Source organism: Hemicordylus capensis, chromosome 6 (assembly GCF_027244095.1).
Source record: "Hemicordylus capensis ecotype Gifberg chromosome 6, rHemCap1.1.pri, whole genome shotgun sequence".
In the NCBI taxonomy this organism is placed as follows: domain Eukaryota; kingdom Metazoa; phylum Chordata; class Lepidosauria; order Squamata; family Cordylidae; genus Hemicordylus; species Hemicordylus capensis.
In genome coordinates, this window is record NC_069662.1 from 7,288,554 (window position 1) to 7,311,792 (window position 23,239).

General features: G+C 44.5%; 1 protein-coding gene across 1 annotated transcript; it reads left to right on the forward strand.

Annotated features, from left to right (window-relative positions):
- Positions 1-16,751: 16,751 nt before the first annotated feature.
- Positions 16,752-22,502, forward strand: LOC128329626 (vomeronasal type-2 receptor 26-like). The gene is made up of 4 exons (XM_053261137.1): positions 16,752-17,543; positions 17,755-17,976; positions 20,699-20,825; positions 21,601-22,502. Exons 1-4 carry the CDS (start codon positions 16,752-16,754, stop codon positions 22,500-22,502), a joined length of 2,043 nt encoding a protein of 680 aa, XP_053117112.1.
- The last annotated feature ends 737 nt before the right edge of the window (positions 22,503-23,239 follow it).

Sequence of the window (23,239 nt, forward strand, 5' to 3'; positions counted from 1 at the left end):
TCTCTCTCCCCCCCACCTCTCACTCCCCCATCGCTCCCCCCTCTCTCTCCCCCTCCCTCTCTCTCTCCCTCGCTTTCTCTCCTTTCTCTCCCTCAACATATAGCTGCAAACATAAATGAAAGGAATAACTCATTCAGTAACCATTTCCGCTTTTTGTACGAAGCTCCCATTGAGTTTCCCTCACTGTGCTTCTCGGGCACAGAAATACACAGCCGAGTCAGCAGCTGTCACAGAGCTCAGCTGGAGGGAGAACTCATTCTTGGAGGTGTCTGAAGAGATGGTTGTACAGCTCTGCAGGGAAGGGGCATACCACTTTCTGCCATCATAGGGGTATATCCTTGCAACCCATTCTAAACCTTTCCCTGCAGGCTGGCGGATCCAGTTCCAAGGATAATGCTGAGTCGTGATGGAGAAACCTGTCACTTTACAGACTAGGCTGAGAGTCTCTCCAGGTCTCACATCTCCCGGCCCAGATGGTGTGAGCTGAATGTCTGAGAAAACCCCTTGTGAGGAAAAAAAGAGGACATTGCAATGAACATCAAAAACCTTTGAATCCTTGTATTAACCAAAGTGATATACCTCAACATATACTTACTTTTTGTAGTGGTTGCAAAGGAAAACAAAAAGAAAAGCAAGAATTTCATTATGTTAAGCAAGAAGTATCTTTGGACAGAAGAGCCGTTGGCCTAGGGAGAGATGGTGGATCCTACATTTGCGGGGATTCTTTTTGAAGATGGGCTCTTTCTCCACCCCCAAGAGGATCCTGGGGGGATTTGCATGAGCCTTTCCTCCAGCTTCCTCCATGTGAACTATAAAGATGTTCTTGAAAGCAACCTTGGGTGCAGGATTCCTACCTAGCTTCTTTCCTAATTGGGCCTCCCACATGTATAGAAATTGTAATTAAGGATTGAAAGATGCGGAAATAATTCTTCCCCCTCTCCTGTTGGCTCCTCAAGTCATCAATTAGTTCATTGCTGTGTGGATGACACCTTGTGCTTGTGTTGCCCACTGGAATCTGTCAATCTCATATATTGTGCTGGCTTTCCATATTGTGTTCCACACACCCACACTTTTGAGTTGGTCTTTCAGCTCCACATTGGGCTGTGGAGCAAAAAGCCAAGACAGGATTTCAACCAGTTCATCTTCCCCAATCATTTGCTGGAGATGCCCAGGATGAATTTCTACTGGATTCACCCACAAATTACCAAAGTTCAGTGCTCTCCCAAAATGCCGCCTACTATAGATCAGGTCCAGGAAAAAAATTGATTGGTCCGCAATCACTTCTGTTCCTATCGATACACCTGATGGATTTTTGCCTGAAGATGTGGCTGATGGGTGGAGTTCAGCTTGGTGGGCAGTGAGTTGCAAAGGCTTGTCTTCAGGGTTGCATGCGTCAATGTGTGTTTCCAAATCATGGCCAAGAAGGACAAGATTGTCTCCAGAGTTAGAGAGAAAGAGCATCTTGGGATTTTTTTTTTTTTATAAACCCTTTGATTTTAGGTTGATCTGGGAGCCCATTGAAGACCTTAGTATCCCCTTTCTCAAGAACTTTACGGAAGTCACTAGTGCAGGAAATGGGTATGGCCATTAGTTTAGATAAAAGAACAAAGGGAAGCTCCATCAACAGCTAACTGCCATAATATGCAGTAATGGAACCCCCATGCTCACAGGCAGTATACCCCTGAATACCAGGTGCTGAGTAAAAAGAAAGGACAGGCCTTGAAGAATTTCAAGAGATTGTTTGACTGAAGTACTTTATTTATTTATTTATTTATTTATTTATTTATTTATTTATTTATTTATTTATTACATTTCTAGCCCACCCTGTACCCAAAGGTCTCAGAGCACGTTACAATAAAACCAACATAAGACATAATTAAGATACAACATCATAAAATCAAAAATACAGTAAAAAATAGAGTGCCTGAGGGGAAGAACCACTTGGAACACCTCTGAGGGGAGGGCATTTCACAACCTATGGGCCACCGCAGAGAAAGCCCTCTCACATGCCCCTAACCCTTTAACTGCTCACAATGGTGGCACTACCAAGAGGGCCTCTCCTGCAGATCTTAACTGAGAGGCAGGGAGACATTCTTTCAGGTATTTGGGTCCAGGTTGTTCAGGGCTTTATAAGTCAATGTTAAAACCTTGAATCGGGCTCGTTGGCAAATGACCGGCCTGATGTGCATCTGGCCAGAAGTGCCCATCAGCAGTCTTGCTGCTGCGTTCTGCACTAGTTGCAGCCTCCGAACCATCTTGAGGGGCAGCCCCACATGGACCGCATTACAATAGTCCAGTCTGGAGGTTACCAGTGCACGGATCACAGTGCCCAGGCTATCTCTGTCCAGAAATTGACATAGCTGGTGGACAAGCCTGAGTTGAATATGGGAACTCCTGGCCACCACTGCCACCTGGGCCTCCAGTGACAGCAATGAATCCAAGAGTACCCTCAAGCTGAACACCTGTTCCTTCCGGGGTACTACCACCCCCTCAAGAATAGGATATCTCCCCACCTCTTGGACTCGAGAGCCCCTGACACACAGCACATCTTACCTATCTGGATTCAGCTTCAATTTATTGGTCCACATCCAGCCCATTACCACCTCCAGGCAGTGGTCAAGCACCTCAACCGCCTCTCCTGATTGAGATGGAACAGAGAGATAGAGCTGGGCATCATCAGCACAGTGGTGGCACCTCACTCCAAACCTCCTGATGACCTCTCCCTGCAGCTTCATATAGATAAGATCAACCCCTGAGGAACCCCACAGGTCAACTCCCAGGAAGCCGAACAAAATCCCCCCCCCCATGAGAACTCTTTGATATTGACCCTGGAGATAGGAGTGAAACCACTGTAATGCAGGGCCTCCAACCCCCAACCCCCAACTCTTGAAGCCTTTCCAAATGGATACCATGGTGAATGGTATCAAAACCAACCGAGAGATCGAGGAGAACAAGTAGGGTGGCACAGCCCCTGTCCCTCTACCAGTAAATGTCATCAACCAGGGCAGCCAAGGCTCTTTATGTGCCATGACTAGGCCTGAAGCTGGACTGGAATAGATCCAAATAATCAGCTTCCTCCAAGTACGCCTGAAGCTGAGTCACCACCACCTTCTCCATTACCTTGCCAAGGAAAGGTATATTAGCAACTGGGCGATAGTTATTCAATACTTCCGGGTCCCTTTAAGAGCTGGAGGAATAGCCCCCTATCACACTGAGGCATTAACCACTCACACAACCCACCCGGCTATAGCCATTCAACTAGCTCTTATCAGTCATAACGTGTAAGGATCCAGGAGACACGTAGTTGGCTGGACCCCTACAAGCAGCCTGTCCACATCCTCTAACCGCAATAATTGAAGCAAAGCACAACCTAGTTGTGTCAGTATAAGTAGGCTGGGGTGGAAAATTGGGGATCATTATTACCTTCATTCCCTGCTTGTGTATTTCTGAGTACCATCTTGCCGATCACTGCTGGAAACAGCAGCAACCCCTGGCCACTATTTCAAAAAAAAAAAAAAAAGAGCCATGGAGGTGCCCTTGAACCACTCATTGGAGCAGTAACTGCATAGTGTGCAGCAGTGGGGGGGGGGGGAAGGAAGTGGCGACCCACCCCGTCATCACTCCGCGTGACCCACCAGCCCTCGCAACCCCTGCTGTCCTCAGCCTGAGTAGCCAGGGCCATCAGCAGCCTGTTTCAGGTTTTCTCTGTCCTGGTTCGGGCCACGGTGCATGCATGGAGATAATTTTAGGGACATTTGTGCATGTGCAGAGGCTGCTTGCATGTTCACACAATTTGTATGGTTATTCCTGAGCTTCCAACAATTAATAATTTCTTTCTTTGGTCCATCTGTTCTATGTTCTTGTCTTTCTGGTTTTGTGATTTTCCAGTGTCCTCTCAAAACGATTTTGATCTCTCTCTCTCTAGTTCATAGGAACAGGAAGACCCCGGGGAAGCTTGCTGAAGAATAACAGCTGTCAACAATGAAGAACTTCTCTCTTAGGTTTATCTATTCTATTTCTTCATCTTTTTGGTTTGTGGCTCTCTGGTGCCCCCTCCAGTCGCTTCCCTCCACAACAAGTATGAGGAAGGGTTTTTGTCTGAGGTCTAGTGGGATCTTTCTCACTGTGTCTCTTGCACAGTAATAAGTGGCTGAGTCTTCTGCTTTCAGGCTGTTCATCTGCAGGTAGAAGTTGGAGCTGTCCTTGGAAGCCGTAAACCGCCCTTGGATTGCCGGGGAATAAGCATTGTAACTGTGCCCAGGGCTATAGTACTGAACAAGCCATTCCAAGCCTTTCCCGGGTTTCTGTCTGATCCAGTGCATCCAGTAGCTATTAACATTGAATCCAGTGACTGCACAAGTCAGTTTATGGGCTTCTCCGGGTCTTTTTGCCACAGACTCCGACTGGGTGAGAACCACCTGCTGCGAGACGGCGCCTGGTAGGGGAGGAGAGAAGGAGGAAGAATTTAAAAAAGGAAAGCCGACAGCCCACAATTATCACTTAGTCACAAAAGGATGGTGGAAGGAATTATAATGTGAAATGCAACACACATGAGGAGAAGGCAGCCAGAGCAATGAGGACTGGTAATAAGGATGGCATTTTGCAGATGGACAGCCTGGGTCTCGGAGGGCTTCTGTGTCCTTCTGTGCCAGGAAGTCTGTTTGAGATGGGAGGCTGTGAAGGCTTAAGTAGGAAGCAAACATGCTCTTGGCTTTGCATAAATCCCTCAACAGAAGAAGGGGCAGTATTAATGTGGGCTTGAACCCCTTGAGAATCAAAGCATCCTAGAAAGCGGCATGTCTGGAAAAGGGGGGGAGCTACAACCTTCCGCTGGCTCACACCACCTGCAACCATTTGCCCTCTAAGTTCTTTTCCATGCTTCACCCAGCGATGGGCAAAATACTTCTAAAAAGTATGTTAGATACAAAATACAAGATACTTGGTAAACAACTAATAAAAAGACAAGATAAAAAATAATATTTAAAAAATGTGTCTTAGAATGCAATGCCTGAAAAAGGGAAACAAGTTATTTCCCTCTCCAGGAATGATTCACAGCCCCAGAAGGTACAACTTGAGTGATTTAATCTTTGAAAAACTTGTATTGTTTAAAGGAAATGGAAACAAGTTCAGGACCGAACTGTATGGAGTTCTGTATGGAGGAGTGGGCAAATATTGCTCTGTCTAGATGTGCAAGGTTGATAGAGAAGTATCCCAACAGACTCAAGGCTGTTATTAAAGCAAAAGGTGGTTCAACCAAATATTGACATTGGGGGTGTGTGATCCTTTTTCAGTCTCAGTAATTCTTGTTTTTTATTTCTGACACTTTTTCTGGACTGTAATTGTGATGTTTTTCAGTTGGATGTTATAGGTTGCATTGGATAAGTTCAGCTGGTGAAGGGAATTTTCTTTGTGTTTTCATTTCAGGATGTAAGGGAACCAGAATTTAAGGTCTATCAAAGGGGGTGATTCTTTCCTATACCCACTGTATGTGAGGCTGCCCTTGAGGAACATTCGGAAACTACAGCTAGTGCAAAATGCGGCAGCTAGGTTTTTAACTGGAGCTGCCTGGTGGGAGCACATCACACCCATTTTGAAAGAGCTGCACTGGCTACCAGTTTGGTTCCAGGTCCAATTCAAGGTGCTGGTTTTGACCTTCAAAGCCCCTAAGGGTTTGGGCCCCAGATACCTGATGGACCGCCTGCTCCCAAAGGTGGCTACCCGCTTGATGAAGTCATCTGAGGGGGCTCTGCTCCGGGTACCGACAATGAGGGAGGCTCACCTGTCATGCATGCGGGACAGGGCCTTCTCTGTTGCTGGCCCCAGACTCTGGAATGCTCTCCTGGTGACTATTCGCTCCTCAGACTCCATCATAGTTTTTAGAAATCATGTTAAATCTTGGCTTTTTACCCAGGCTTTTATATGATTGTGTCTGCTTCTTCTTCTTCTTTGTATTTTGTACAGTTCCCATGCTTGTATTTTAAATCTTTTTAGTCAGATTTATTTTATATATATATTGTTTTTAATTTTTGTGTGAACCACCTTGGGATTGTTTGAATGAAAGGCGGTATACAAATTTAACAATAAATAAAAAATAAAATAAAATAAACCAAGTGCTTAATAACCAAGATATTATGTGTGAACTCAAACCATTTAGGAAACTCTGGTTTGTTCCAGCCAGTTCCTTGCCATCGGGACCGATGGTTCTGAGGTGGCACAAGGCAGGTTGTGATAGCATCAAGAGGTTGACCAGGGGCGTACCTCTGGTTCAACTTGGCTGCTTCCTGCAAATTGAGATAGGTGATCATCTGCAGTGCCAACTTCAGGGGCCCTCCATATCTCCAGCTGGGGGGACATCAGGTTCCTTGTTATTTGTGAACCTGCCCTAACTGGTTCGCAGGCTTTAAAACAAAACTCCACAGGCTTTAAAACAAAAGACTTTAACATGAGACCTTCTATAGGCAAAACAGAAGCTCTACCATTCAGCTGCAGTCCTTCCTCACGAGAAAGGCATTTAGAGGGAGAGAGGAGGCTTCCAGCTATTTCTCTGACCCTCCTCCATGTCATTGAAAAGCAGCCAAACACCTAGTTAATTAGCTCCTGAAGATTTTGTGAGAATTTTAATGTCTTGGGGAAGAGGTGGAGAAAAGTTCAGCTCCTTCACTTCTCTTAGAGTTGTTAGAGGTGTGGGAGCAGAATCTGCAAAAATATGGCAACCCAAATGTGGAATTGGGTTGCTATGTTTCATCCACTTCTTTTTCCTTGGGATCATTGAGGAAACCACATACATTTTTCCTGGATAAATTTAATCCCTGTAAGCCAGCACTATGAGGGCATCAGCTGCACCTATGGAATGTCTCAGGGAACAGATTCTTTCTTATTTATTTATTTATTTATTTATTTATTTATTTATTTATCTTTCTTTCTTTCTTTCTTTCTTTCTTTACATTTATATCCCGCTCTTCCTCCAAGGAGCCCAGAGCGGTGTACTACATATACTTAAGTTTCTCTTTCACAACAACCCTGTGAAGTAGGTTAGGCTGAGAGAGAAGTGACTGGCCCAGAGTCACCCAGCTAGTTTCATGGCTGAATGGGGATTTGAACTCGGGTCTCCCCGGTCCTAGTCCAGCACTCTAACCGCTATACCATGCTGGCTCTTATGTCTTTTCGTGGGGGGAACAGGGGAAACAGAGAGGCTTGAGTAGGGAAGCCAGGGGCTCAGGGGCATAACTATAATAGGACAAGGGGAGACAGTTGTCTGGGGGCCCACGGCCTTGGGGGGGGCAGAGGCAAGTCACATGACTGATCCCCCCCCCGCCACGCACCCTCCCAGACTTCCTTCATTTGTATTCATCCTTCGAAATTGATGTGAGTGTTAAGACCTGGAGCTACCAGAACAGATGTTCAAATGACTTGCATTGTCCACAATTTACAAAATGTTTTTAAAAATAATTTAGGATGTTTTATTGTGGCATCTGTTTGTTTGTGTGTGTGTGTGTGTATTATGTATGTATGTATGTATATATGCATTTTACTATGCTTTTTGTTACCACTATTCAGCCTTATTTAAGATTTCTTTACTTCATAAGCTGAGCTTCAGTGGTGGGGGGTACATTTTAAAATCTTGTCTCTGGGCCCACTCCAACCTTGCTACGCCCCTGCATACCACCATGTGTTAAACTGGTTTTCCTGTTATTCTACCAGCCCAGGGACTGACTCTGTTCTCACTCTAGTGCATTAGAACAGGAAGACCTAGTGGAAGCTCGGAGTCTGGTGCTGATCCCAGGAATAACAACTTTAGGCAATTAATTTCTCTCTTTGGTCCATCGGTCCTTGGGTCTTGCCTTCCTGGTTTGTGGTTTTCTCCTGGCCCCTCTAGTGATTCTGGATGTCTCACTAGTGCATTGGAGCAGGAAGACCCTGGGGAGACTTGCAGGCTGGTGCTGAGCCCAAGAATAACAGCTGTCAACAAATAAGAATGTATTTGTCATCCTGCTCATGTCAGCCATGAATATTAAGCAGATGCCTATGGCTTAAAAGGGAGACATGTACTTGGAATCTATGCCCTCTATGCATTGTGATCGGTCTCTACTAATTTCTGCAGCTCTTTTTCCCTCTTCCTCTTCTTCCAACCTCTCTCACTCTCTGAGAGATTCAATGGTTCTATCCTCAATCTAATCTAATCTAATCTAATCTAATCTAATCTAATCTAATCTAATCTAATCTAATCTAATCTATTTACTTCTTCATGTAGATACAAACATAGATGTATGTATCTATGTACATAGGATGTACATGTATTAGAATGTACTAGGAACAGTACATTCAGTAACCATTTCCTCTTTTTGTACGAAGCTCCCATTGAGTTTCCCTCACTGTGCTTCTCGGGCACAGAAATACACAGACGAGTCAGCAGCTGTCACAGACCTCAGCTGGAGGGAGAACTCATTCTTGGAGGTGTCTGAAGAGATGGTTGTACGGCTCTGCAGGGAAGGGGCATACCACTTTCTACCATCATAGGGGTATATCCTTGCAACCCATTCTAAACCTTTCCCTGGAGCTTGGCGGATCCAGTTCCAAAGATAGTTCTGAGTAGAGATGGAGAAACCTGTCACCTTACAGGACAGGCTGAGTGTCTCTCCGGGTCTAATATTTCCCGGCCCAGATGATGTGAGCTGAATGTCTGAGAAAACCCCTTGGGAGGAAAAAAGAGAACATTGCAATGAACACCAGACACAGTCATTGTATTAACCAAAGTAATCTATCTTAATGTATACTTACTTTTTGGAGTGGTCACCAAGCAAAACAAAAAGAAGAGCAGGAATTTCATCATGAAGGTCTTAAAGTCTTAGGACAGAAAAAGTCTTATGACAGAAAAGCCTTTGTACTGGGGAGAGATGGCGGCTCCTCAACTGAGGGGGTTCTTTTTGAAGATGGACTCTTTCCCCACCCCCAAGAGGATCCTGGAGGGATTTGCATGAACCTTTCCTCCAGCTTCCTCCATGTGACCTATAAAGATGTTCTTGGAAGCAACCTTGGGTGCGGGATTCCTACCTAGCTTCTTACCTATTTGGGCCTCCCACATGCATAGAAATTGTAATTAAGGATGGAAAGATGCACAGATAATCCTTTAATCCTTTTCCCTCTCAGAGATCATTCTTTTGGCTCCTCTAGTCAGCAATTAATTCATTGCTGTCACCTTGCTGTGTGGATGACACCTTGTGCTTGTGTTGTTGCCCACTCAACTTTGTCAGTCTCGTATATTGTGCTGGCATTCCAGATAGTGTTCCACACACCCACACCTTTGAGTTGGTCTTTCAGCTCCACATTGGGCTGTGCAGCTAAGTGTCCAGACAGGAATTCAGCAAGTTCATCTTCCCCAGTTACTTGCATGAGATGCCCATGATGAATTTCTACTGGATTCACCCCCAAAATTCCGAAGTACAATGCTCCCACAGCAAGACAACTACCATAGATCATATGCAGCCAAAAAAAAAAAGACTGGTCCACAATCCATCCACAATCACTTCCATTCCTGTAAATACACCTGATGGGTTTCTGCCTGAAGAAGTGCCCGGCGGGTGGCGTTCAGTTTGGTGGATGGCAAGTTGCAAAAGCCTGTCTTCAGGGTTGCTACAATGTGTGTGTTTCCAAGTTATGGCCGAGGACAACAAGATTGTCCCCTGAGCTGGAGAGAAAGAGCATCTTGGGGATACAAAAACCTCAATTTCAGGTTGATCTGGGAGCCCACATGAAGGCAATGACCTCAGTCACTGGTCTTTAAAAATAGAACTTGGCAATCATGATGCACAACCAAGGCACTGTGTAGCAGGACATGTGGCATGCAAACATATTATCAGAACAGAACAAAAACAGGCATTGTTTGCAGACAGAAATATGTAGGTAACTGCTTCCCCCTACTGGTGAGTCTTAAGAATGACCAGTGTGTGTGTCTTAAATCCATCTTTCAGAGAAGGGCTTGGAGCTAGGGATGTGCATGAATCGATTTTTTCAATTCGATTTGTACCCAAACCGAATCACCCCTGATTAGATTTGTACCCGAATGTTCCAAATCCGAAGTTCATTCATCATTTTGCACCAAAGAAGATTATGGATGAACAAAATTGAGCAGTGATAGTGGATTCTAACTTAGAATAAATAACTTATTAAAAAATAATTTTGCTTGGAGACTAGTGATAGCCACACGATGGCTGACTAACAGGTGCTTGGATGGAAAACAGGATCATTATGGCTTTCATTCCCTACTTATGGGTGTCTGGCTGATCATTCCTGGAAACAGGATGCTGGGCTAGATAGACCTGTGATCTGGTCCAGCAGGGCTCTGCTTATGTTCCTCACCTCCACTCCTAGTTTGGTGGATGGCAAGTTGTCTCCCAGCTCCAGACAGTCTTGGAGGAAACAGATTATCTAGACTCATTTTAAACTGGCTTCCAGGCTGGCTATGGGGTGGAGACTACCTTGGTTGGCCTGATGGATGATCTCCAACTGGCAATTGACAGAGGAAGTGTGACTCTGTTGGTCCTTTTGGACCTCTCGGCAGCTTTCGGTACTATCGACCATAGTATCCTTCTGGAGTGTCTGAGGAGGTTGGGGGTGGGAAGCACTGCTTTGCAGTGGTTCCGCTCCTACCTCTCAGACAGGTTCCAGATGGTGTCCCTTGGAGACTGCTGTTCTTCAAAATCTGAACTTTTGTATGGTGTCCCTCAGGGCTCCGTATTGTCTCCTATGTTGTTTAACATCTACATGACACCGTTGGGAGAGATCATCAGGAGATTTGGTGCAGGGTGCTATCAGTATGCTGATGACACCCAAATCTATTTCTCCATAGCATCATCGGGAGAGGGCATAACCTCCCTAAATGCCTGCCTGGAGGCGGTAATGGGCTGGATGAGGGATAACAAACTGAGACTGACTCCAGATAAGATGGAGGTATTCATTATGCGGGGTTGGAACTCAAGAGGCGATTTTGATCTGCCTGTTCTGGATGGGGTCACACTTCCCCAGAAGGAACAGGTACGCAGTCTAGGGGTGCTTCTGGATCCAAGTCTCTCCTTGGTGTCCCAGGCTGAGGCGGTGGCCAGAAGTGCCTTCTCTCAGCTTCGGCTGATACACCAGCTGCGTCCGTTTCTTGAGATAGATGACCTCAAAACAGTGGTACATCTGCTGGTAACTTCCAGACTGGATTACTGCAATGCGCTCTATGTGGGGCTGCCCTTGTACGTAGTCCGGAAACTACAGTTGGTCCAGAATGAGGCAGCCAGGCTGGTCTCTGGGTCATCTAGGAGAGACCATATTACTCCCATATTGAAGGAGTTACACTGGCTGCCAATATGTTTCCGGGCAAAATACAAGGTGTTGGTCATAACCTATAAAGCCCTAAACAGCTTGGGCCCTTGGTATTTACGAGAACGTCATCTTCGTTATGAACCCCACTGCCCATTGAGATCATGAGGAGAGGTCTGTCTGCATTTGCCACCGGCTCGTCTGGTGGCTACTTAGGCACGGGCCTCCTCCTTTGCTGCCCCGAGGCTTTGGAATACACTCCCTAGTGAGATAAGAGCCTCCCCATCTCTGACAACTTTTAAAAAGTCTTTAAAGACACATCTGTTCACCCAGGCTTTTAACTGATATTGTTTTTTGGTTATTTTAGTATTGTTTTTAGAATATTGTTTTAAAATTTTAAACGGTGTTTTAAATTTCTTGCTTTTAAATTTTCTGCTTTTGTTTTTAATAAGTGTTTTACTGTTTTTATTTGTTGTGACCCGCCCTGAGAACTTGGGTTAGGGCGGTATAAAAATATACTAAATAGATAGATAGATAGATAGATAGATAGATAGATAGATAGATAGGTAGAATAGTTGCCAGTGGAAAGGAGGGAAAATTGGTGAGGGCTTAAGGCTGTGTGAGACCACTTGTTCCTCAAGCTCAGTATCATCTTCTACACTGACTGGCAGCAGCAGCTCCCCAGAATTTCAGAATAGACACTGTTGTCTGTTTCTATCCAGTTTGATGCTGCTGCCAGGAAATGAACCTCGGACCTTCTGCATGCCAAACAAATGCTCTGCCACTAAGCTACAGTCCTTGCCCATGACAAAATAATGACCAAGGAGAGGAAGAAAAGGAAGTGAGACCTCTCTCACTGTGACTCTCTTGCACAGTAATACACAGCTGTGTCCTCTGCTTTCAGGCTGTTCATTTGCAGGTAGAAGTTGGAGCTGAGGCTGTCAATCTCCCTAGGATTACAGAGGAATAATAATTGTTACTAAAACTATCATACCTAACATGGAGTTGTCCTTGGATTGCCGGGGAATAAGCATTGTAACTCTCCCCAGGCCTATAGTACCGAATAAGCCATTCCAATCCTTTCCTGGGTTTCTGCCAGCTCCAGATCATCCAATAGCTGTTAAGATTAAACCCGGTGACTGCACATGTCAGTTTATGGGATTTTCCAGGTTTTTTCACCACTGACTCGGGGGCTATTCTCACAATCGGGGAAAATCAGACTAGGAAAGCCTAGCCCAATTTTTCCCAATCATAAGAACCACCGAGCTCGGCTGCGAGCCTGGTAGTTCTTGAGTGGCTAACCCGCTCAAGTAGCCCACCCCTTAGCGAGTGCTCCGCAAACCCAGGCTATCAGATCATGAGTAGACCCCCGGAGGGGAGGCGAAAAGCCACCTCTCGGCTCCGGGGGACTCCCCAGTATGCCCTGCATGCTCGCGCAGGGCATACTGGGGCTTCTGGTAGCCACGCGGCCCCCGAGCTCCCCAGCCCCCGCCGGCTCCATCATGGAGACGGCAATCGTGTGGGCGGCCGATCCGGCCACCCAGGGCTCCCTGCCCGATCGTCTGCAGGAAAAGTGGACTTAGCCCGCTCTCCCCACAGTTTTGCCAAACGCGGGTCTCATGGATCATGAGACCTGCCTCTCTGACTGGGTGAGAACCACCAGCTGCGAAAGTGTACCAGGCAGGGGAGATGAAAGGAGGAAGCATTTAAAAAGGACATGCAACAGCCCACAAATTATTATATGGAAACCAAATAGCATTATGGAAGGCATTATAATGTAAAATTTGACAGACATGAGGAGGCAGCCAGCACAAGGAGTATGGGTAGTAAGAATGGCATTGCCAGCAGACAGGTTGAGCCTCTGTTTTCTTCTATGCCAGGAAGTCTGAGTGGGATGAGGTGCTGTAAGGCTATAAGTAGGAAGCAGAAGTGCTCTTGGCTTTGCATAAACCCATCAGGGATAATAAGGGATAAGCACCCCTCGTGAAACAGAGCAGCCTTGCAAGTGGCCTTTCTGGAAAGGGGCAGAGCTAAAATTTCCCCCTTGGTGGCTCATTGGCTCAAGCCATCTGCAGCCATTTGCCCTGCGAGTTCTTTGGTGGTGTGGTCCACTTCACGGCCTCTTGTGTCATTTTGGAGTATGTTGCTTGGCGTATCTTGCTTTTTCACCGCTGGGTGGGGAACTAGTTATGGGTACGGCATATGTCTGGCCTTGAGGGCATATGTCTGGCCTTGGGTGCACCACTAAAAGTACACCCAAAAGGCAACACATAGGGACATAGGAAACTGCCATATACTGAGTCAGACCATTGCTCTATCTAGCTCAGTATTGTCTACACAGACTGGCAGTGGCTTCTCCAAGGTTGCAGGCAGGAATCTCTCTCAGCCCTATCTTGGAGAAGCCAGGGAGGGAACTTGGAAGCTTCTGCTCTTCCCAGAGTGGCTTCATCCCCTGAGGGGAATATCTTACAGTTGTCACACTTCTAGTCTCCCTTTCATATGCAACCAGGGCAGACCCTGCTTATCTAAGGGGACAAGTCATGCTTGCTACCACAAGACCAGCTCTCCTCTCCAACACTGTCAACTCGTGGCTTTATAATGAATATATATGTATGTATGTGATACACATTTTAGCAAATCAATCTCTGCCTGCTTGGTGTTCATGCTTCATATTTTCAAGTGTAAAGTGATTGTGTCCTTAAATGACTTGACCCCAAAGTACCTGGAAGATCTGCTCCTCCTGTATGAACACTCTTGATGTTCATCTGGGGAGACACTCCTGCCTGTCCTGCATTGAGTGGAGGGGTGGTTGGTGGGCAAACATGAAAGAGACTTCTCAGAAGGAGAATTCCTTCTCCCATAAGATTTGCCTCGCTTCCTGGGACCTGGGACCTTCTGCTTGCAAAACAGATGCTTTTTCGCTGAGCAATGACTTCATAGTTGGGGCAGACATTTTTGGTGGTGTTTGCTCCCTGTAGAAATCTGGAACTTCTTTCCCACTTGTAAGCCCATTAAGGAACACAAGAGATGTGTGGCCAGACTGGAAAACATGTTTTCTGTCAGAGACACCTCAGTGCCAACAGACTTGGCAGAGGAAATTATCATCCCTGTAATTATCCAAATCATTATTTTCCTTGACAAAGTTGCAGTGACTCTCAATGATGCAATATGGAAAGTGGTTGTTATAAATACTCTCTTCTGACACTAAATGATGGTTGTCTGAAGAGGAGGTCAGCAGGGTTCTGTCAGTTTGATATCTCACACAATTGCCTTCCCATTTTATCCATTTCATGTGGGAATATATTGGCAGTCTCAGCTGGCTTCCTAAGGCACCCATTTCTGAACCTGCCACAGCAAAAACAGAAGGCTATCACATTTCTTTTGAAGAAATGCATTGCCAAAAATGCCATGCAAGGAATCCTGTTTAAGCAAATATTGGAGTGCACTGGAGAGTCTGTATCTAGAGAGACGTTTTGCTGCCAAGATGCTGAGCCTGTGATTCTGCTTCTGTACCTCCCATAGTATGTGGAGCAAGCACAATGAAGTGCCTTGGGAATGATCCCCTCCCTGTTCCACACAAATCGTATCAGCCAGGGGACATGCACATTGGTGGGATTGTTTCACAGATCATTTCCACTGACCATGTGTTTTTTTTCATGGAGCATCCCTTGCAGGAGTTCTCTAACCTTCAAATGTAAGGGATCCCACCATAACCCACCACCACCACCACCACCACCACACAAAGAGAGACAGGAGAAACCTGCAGGGACATCTGTAATAGACACTGGCCTTCTCTAGGCTGGCACTGAAATGTCTCCAAACTGAAATTTGAGAGAGAACTTACGTAGGAACATAGATACTGTCTTATACCATCAGAGCCTTGGTCCATTTAGCGCAGCATTGTCTATCCTGATTGCCACCAATTCTCCAAGGTTTCAGGAAGGAGTATTTCCCAGCCCTGCTTGTAGACGTTGCCAGCGATTGAACCTAGGACCTTCTGCAAGCAAGGCAGATACTTGACCACACAGATATGGCTACACCCCTTAAATCTCAGAGTTCATGTCAAGGAAAAACACTAAGAACTTTCTCAGATCTTCACATTTCTGCAATTCTTTCTGCAACTTTTAAAACTGTTTGAAATGTTCAACATTTTCCCTGGGGGAAGCAAAGGGTTCCCCCTCTCGTAAAAATAGATCTCATTCTGTTTTAGGACGGGTGTGTGTGTGTGTGTTTATTTCTTTTCACCTTATTTGGACTCCCTCAGACATTTGCAAGTTGCAGGATGTGTGGAAAGCAATCAAAACCCACACATTATGTCTGATCTGTATATATGTATGCATAGGGATATTATTTTGGGATTAAGAGGGAGCTATATATGGTCAAAAGGAGTCAACACCATTTCGACGGCACAACCAACCAACCAACCAATATATAACTTCAAAACCATTGGTAAGAAATAAGGACACACCTTTACAGTTAGGCAGTTAACACATAACAGAATGGACATATATTGTCATAAAACAACTTCATCCATTGTGGAATTGTCCATTGAAAGGACGTTTAACTGTCTTTGCAGTATGGTGACCAAGTTCTACCTGCATGTCCTCGCCTTAGCATTTGCTGTAAATGAGATCAACAGGAATCCCAAGATCTTGCCCAATGTCACACTGGGATTTCACATCTATGACAGCTACAATGATGAGAGGATGACGTATCGTAGCACACTGGATCTCCTCTTCAGACTGGACACATTGGTCCCCAACTATGAATGTGGCACCCAGGAAAAACGAATAGCAATTATAGGAGGACTTGGTTTTGACACCTCATTCCATATGGCAGAACTCTTAAGTCTCTACAAAATGCCACAGGTAGGATTTGTGCATAGGGACACAGGGATTTCCATCAATATCACATCAAATACACCTTTCTTGCCATGACATTTTCTTTCATAAAAGCTATTAATTAGCAATCAATTTGTGTATGATAGAGATCAGTGATTCAGTCTATGGATGATGATGATGATTACAACCACAATAATGCCAACTCCATCCAATAGATTAGATACTGTTTGGTACTATAGCTAGTCTTGTGAGTGAATTCATCATCACTCTGGCTTAACATACCGCTTAAGGGGCTGGCTTGTATAATACTACTCCCCATCCTTGAACTGGCCCAAAATGTCAAGAAGGATCAGTTCTGTCCCAATATCTTTCCTGGATGTGGTCAGCACATCCTTCCCCTTAATCACATGGACCAGCCCAGTGTATGTTCATAGACTATTAGGTTACCTAAAATAGATCTCTTATGTTTGTTTTGAATATTTCATTTTGAATATTGCATTGCACTCAAAGACATTTTGTACTTTATTTTTTATATATATATATTAGCTTGCTTATGGCTCCTTTGCCCCAGAGGATAATGAAATGATGCAGCGCCGTTCCTTTTACCGCATGGTCCCAAATGAAGCTGCTCAATATACAGGGATAATCCGATTGCTTCTCCATTTTGGATGGAATTGGGTTGGACTATTTGCTGTGGAGGATGACAGTGGAGATCATTTCCTGCGGTTCCTGGAGCCATTGCTCTCCCAGAATAGAATCTGTTCAGCTTTCACGCAAAGAATTCCAAGCAAAATACATTTTAATAAGGGGAAGGCATATGAAAGCATACTCTCAAAGATTTTCCTGCTTTTCACAGAGAGCAAAGCCAGTACCTTTATCCTCTATGGAGAAACAAAGTCCTTTTTGTGGCTGAAGTATTTTATGCTGATAATAGCTAAAACCTATAAGAACATCACATCTGTTTTCAGAAAGGTGTGGATTATAACAGCCCAAATTGAGTATGCATTTGGGAGCCTTCAAAAAAATTCAGATTTCCAACTTTTTGAAGGTTCAATTTACTTCACCATTCACACAAAGGAGCTAATAGGGTTCCAGACATTTCTGAAGACCCTGGGACCTTATTGGGCACAGGGAGATGGTTTTCTCAAGGTCTTCTGGGAGCATGCCTTTGACTGTTCAGTTCCAAATCCCGGGGTGCTGACAAAGGTTGATGGAGCATGCACTGGGAAAGAGAGACTGGAGAGCCTTCCTGGGTCTGCTTTTGAAATGGACATGACTGGCCATAGCTACAGTATCTATAATGCTGTCTATGTGGTGGCACATGCTTTGCACACCATTTACTCTTCTCGATCCAAACACAGAGCAATGCTGGGTGATAAAAAGGAATTCAACTCCTGGCAGGTAAGGACTTCACAAGGAAACATCTTTATTGCCATGAAGAAATTAGTGCGAAGTTAGGCAGCATAAATTTTTTATTCCCCAAATAACTAGTGGAATGGTACCATATGTGTTTTATTTATTGATGAAGATCTGTAGGTTTCCTCTCCTACAAAACAGAAAACTCCAATATGTGCTTATCCTTTGTTATTTCCTCCACCTCTCTTTCAACTAGCTCCATCCATTTCTTCAAGGCAATTCTTTTAACAACACAGCTGGAGAATTGTTGTATTTTAATGATAGAAAGGAAATGGTAGCTGGATTTGATATAATAAACATTAATGTATTCCCAAACAACTCCATCCTTAAAGTAAGAGTTGGAAGGATGGATCCTAGTGAAGGAAAAGAATTCATCATTGATGAGGATGTAATCATGTGGCACAGGAGCTTTAACCAGGTGTGTTGAATGAAGGATACTCCATTATTTGCATGAGTGATATGGTCACAGGACCCTCGGGGACATACTTCTGGGATCTACAGTGGACTCCTAAAGGAAGGGGAGATTGGACAAAATTACTTCTCCCTAATGGGAGATAGGGATGTGCGAACCGGTTTGGATCCAAACCGGTTCGGAGGTTCGGATCCGAACTGAACCAGCCCTCAGGTTCGGGATGCAGGTTCGGATTCGAACCGAACTGGGGGTGTTTCGATTATACCAGTTCAGACACTAAAAACTTGGTAGTATGGTAGATGGCACCCAGGGGTACCTGTCAGCCAAACCCCAAAGCAATTGGACACTCGTATGATGTTTTATGAATTTTTGAAAATTATTTTTATTTTTTTCTCATAGGAAATAATGGGACTCGAACCAGGCCATTATTCCTTATTGTGGAGCACCCATGGGTTCCAACAACCATGCAAACCCTGAAGCAATCAGACACCCCTATGATTTTTTATGAATATTTGAAATATTTTTAATTATTTTTCTCATTGAGTATAATGGGACTTGAACCAGTACATATACCCTATTGTGGAGCACCTAGGGGCACAAAAGTGGGGTAGGTGGTAGACAGACAGGGGTGCCTACCACCCAAAAAATCCCAAGGCAATTGGACACTCCTCTGATTATTGGTGAATTGTTAAACTATTTTTGAATTCCTCATAGAGAATAATTAGGATTGCAGCAAATGTATAGCTTCACATCGGGGGGAAGGGGTGTTGTAGAGTGGAGTGTGGTGGCTGGTAGTGTGGATTCTATGATAGCAAATGAGATTTTCAATGAGACACCATGAATCCACTCTAATATGCTATCATAGAATCCACACTCAATACCTCAGAAACAACAGAACCCTGTACCCCATGGGTTAGAAACCCATGGGAGTGGTTGGCACCCTATGTGCACTACACCACCACTCACTCTTAGCCACCCCAGCACCCCCCAAGTGCACTTATGGGGCTGCTGAAAGCTCCATTATAACTTATTATGAGGAAAAACCTTAAAGACGCGTAAACATCAACAATTAACCAAAAATCAGCCCTCTGCCCAAATCCTTTGAAAAAATTCAGGTAGCTTCCTTGCCCCTACCAGGCACTACCACCAACCCCACACTGATCTAGGCCACCCCTTTGCCCCTGACGTGAAGCTATACATTTGCTGACACCTCCATGCTTCTTTATGGAGAAAAATCTTAAAGACGCATAAACTTCAACAATTAACCAAAAATCACCCTTTCCCCCAATTCCTTTCAAATAATTCAGATAGCTTCCTTGCCCACCCTAGGAACTACCACCCACCACACTCCACTCTACGACACCCCTTTCCCCCCGACGTGAAGCTATACATTTGCTGCAATCCTAATTATTCTCTATGAGGAATTCAAAAATACTTTACAATTCACCAATAATCAGAGGAGTGTCCAATTGCCTTGGGATTTTTGGGGTGGTAGGCACCCCTGTCTGTCTACCACCTACCCCACTTTTGTGCCCCTAGGTGCTCCACAATAGGGTATATGGACTGGTTCATGTCCCATTATACTCAATGAGAAAAATAATTAAAAATATTTCAAATATTCATAAAAAATCATAGGGGTGTCTGATTGCTTCAGGGTTTGCATGGTTGTTGGCACCCATGGGTGCTCCACAATAAGGAATAATGGCCTGGTTCGAGTCCCATTATATCCTATGAGAAAAAAAATAATTTTCAAAAATTCATAAAAAATTGTACGAGTGTCCGATTGCTTTGGGGTTTGGGTGACAGGTACCCCTGGGTGCCATCTACTATCCTACCAATTTTTGGGTGTCTGAACCGGTTCAGATCCAAACCGAACCAGGGGGTGGTTCAAACAAAACCAAAACTGAACCACTCCCTCCTGGTTCGGACCTGGTTTGGATCCGAACCGAACTGGGAGAACCAGTTTTGTGCACATCCCTAATGGGAGATTAGTTGGGATTTCAGTCGATACATGAGAAATACCTCAATTCCTCACAACTTTTGATAACAATTATCAATATAGCTTTATAAGTGAAACCTGTTAAAAATATTTGCAATGTCATGACTAAACTATAGCAAGGTTGTGAAGCAGCCAGAAGACGACAAATTGAGTGCCCCAGGAGGACCTGGCTATTTCTGGGCTGCATCCAGGCTAGTTAGTCATGACTAATCTCCTTTGACATCAATCAGACAAGTTAGTCATGACTAACTAGAATCTCATTAATTCCAATAGGATTTAGTCATGACTAAGTTTCCTAAGGCCTGGTTCATCCAGTCCTTTGAATCTAAGTTAAAGGTGGTTTATTAACATCAGCATGTTTTGCGAATCCACATCAAAGTAATTTATGGCCTGAGATGAATCTGAGATTCTCGACTTGGTGTGCATTCCCACAATCATATTAATTGCATTAACTTGCATTAAGCCTAGATAACTTGCATTAAGGCTAGATTCAAATGAGGAAATTTATTTCCTACAGACCCTAATTCTCCTTAGCCAACCACCTGCAAAATGTAGTTTCTGCTTTGCTCAATAACATTCTAGCAGAATGTGTGCATGTATCATGTTCTGTATTCTTCTGTCTATTCTATCTGAATAGGTCGAATATGTTTATTTGTTAATGAGCTGATAGTCAACAAAACTCAATTTCTAATGCCTCCCATTCAAAATGGTCTTCATCTTTATGGAAAGGTGTTGCCCCTTTCAGTGTGCAGTGCCTCCTGCCCCCCTGGTTTTCAGAAGAAAAAGAGGGAAGGAGAGAAATTTTGCTGCTATGATTGTACCCCATGCCCAGAAGGGAAGATTTCCAACCAAACGGGTAGGTGATATGGTCCACCAAATATACAAGGATGGAGGGTTAATGCAAATAATGTTGTAACTGTGGGCAATAGGGGAGTGGGATGGAACCTGGGTATTCAGAAGGTCAGCCCCACTTTTTCTACCATGTGAAATGGGTGCAGCTGATGGAGCTGTTTGGATGGCTGTTTAGCAAGAAGAGCTAGTCTTGTGGTAGCAAGCATGACTTGTCCCCTAAGATAAGCAGGATCTGCCCTGGTTGCATATGAAAGGGAAACTCAATGTGTGAGCACTGAAAGATATTCCTCTCAGGGGGATGAAGCTGCTCTGGGAAGAGCAGAAGGTTCCTGGTTCCCTCCCTGGCTTCTCCAAGTTAGAGCTAAGAGAGATTCCTGCCTGCAACCTCGGAGCAACTGCTGCCAGTCTGTGTAGACAATCCTGAGCTAAATAGAGCAATGGTCTGATTTAGTATATGGCAGCTTCCTGTGTTCCCATGTCCCTATGACAGGGTTGTGTGCTGTGTTACCTTTTCTACAATGGTGCACATACGTCCATTGCCCTCCTTACAATGTTGTACATAAAACAAGAAGTGAGCAGTTATGAATAAATACCTTGTGATTGCCCTGAAAAATTATCTTACTCACTTTGCCATATAAGACTGGCAATCTTAACATGCCTTTTCACAAGGTCAAATCCGCATCTGTAAGCATTGGGCACTTCAAAGGTCCTTGTGAGAACTAACAGGGTCAATTAACAGATGAACAGACACTTAGCAGATTCCTCTTCTTCTATTCCAGATATGGATGACTGTTTCAAATGCCCAGAAGATGAATATCCAAACAAGGACAAAGATGGATGCATCCCTAAAGTTACAAGTTTTCTGTCTTATGATGAACCTTTAGGGATCAGTTTAACCTCAGTTGCTGTTTCTTTTTCATTGATCACAGCTTTCGTGCTAGTAACTTTTATTAAGCACCAAGATACTCCCATAGTCAAAGCCAACAATCAAGATATCACCTACATCCTCCTGATCGCCCTCCTCCTTTGTTTTCTCTCTTCTTTGCTGTTTCTTGGACAGCCTATAAAAGTGACCTGCTATCTCCAACAGTCTGCATTTGGCATCATCTTCACAGTGGCTGTTTCGTGTGTGTTGGCCAAAACCATCACTGTGGTTCTAGCCTTCATGGCCAGCAAACCAGGGTCCAGCATGAGGAAATGGGTGGGGAAAAGACTGCCCAACTCCATTATTCTTTCCTGCTCCCTTATTCAAGCATGCATTTGTGCAGTGTGGCTGGGAACCTCTCCCCCATTCCCAGATGTGGACATGCAGTCACTAACTGGAGAAATCATAGCAGCATGTAATGAAGGCTCAGCCACCATGTTTTATCTTGTTTTGGGCTACATGGGACTTCTGTCCATCATCAGCTTCATAGTGGCTTTTCTAGCCAGGAAATTGCCAGACACTTTTAATGAGGCCAAGTTCATCACCTTCAGCATGCTGATGTTTTGCAGTGTTTGGTTGTCCTTTGTGCCAACTTACTTCAGCACCAAAGGGAAATATATGGTTGTTGTGGAGATCTTCTCTATCTTAGCCTCCAGTGCTGCGCTACTGTGTTGTATCTTTGCACCCAAATGCTTCATTATTGTGCTGAGGCCTGATCTGAACAACAAAAAGCAATTGATAAGGCTAAATAAATAAATAAATAAATCTAATGTGCAGCACAAGGTGACACAGAGATGGGGAATCCCCCAAAGCACCACACATGGTGCTTTGTGGGATACATGGCAGCTGGAACAATGAGAACAAGAACAATCTAATCTTGTAATGAAGCCCAACACTGGATAATAAATATGGACATTTATTCATATCAGATTATTAGTGCCAGAGAATAATGGCATGAATTAGTAACCCAAAAGATCAACTTTACAATTTGGCCCAAGTTGCCTCAATAGATAAATAATCTAACTACCTATAATATGCATTCATTTTGTGAAGTCGGTGACATACGGATAGCAGGCCAGGTGTTGAGTCTAAGAATCTTGGCCAAAGCAACATTTGAGTTTAACTTAGAGGCTTCTAACACCATCTGCAGGTGCTTCTGTACATGTTTTAAAATACTTCTATACAACACACCAGTTCTCTGGGGTCTTGCACTCATCCATTTTGGCTGAACTTGGAAAAGCCTCCTGCCTGAAACCTGGGGGAGTGGTTGCCCATCTGTGTAGACAATGCACAGCTAGAAGGCAGCTTCCTATGATCTTCTGTTTGTACCTAGAGTTTGTGTTCCTCCTACCTTCCCCTTTGCAGGTTAAGATAGCAAATCTGTGGGCAGGATGAGGCTCAGTGATGCAGGGCAGGGTTCAGTGTTGACTTACCCTTCTTGTGTTTCTTGGTCTTCTACCTGCCGTGGTACAGAATCATTAAATCCTCCAGAT

Excerpts from the sequence above, each read along its gene's own strand:
- LOC128329626 (XM_053261137.1), top strand. The coding sequence starts at position 16,752 with ATGGTCCCAAATGAAGCTGCTCAATATACAGGGATAATCCGATTGCTT. Across the intron at positions 17,977-20,698 it reads GGCACAGGAGCTTTAACCAG|GTGTTGCCCCTTTCAGTGTG; the intron begins GTGTGTTGAATG and ends CTTTATGGAAAG. Across the intron at positions 20,826-21,600 it reads GAAGATTTCCAACCAAACGG|ATATGGATGACTGTTTCAAA; the intron begins GTAGGTGATATG and ends CTTCTATTCCAG.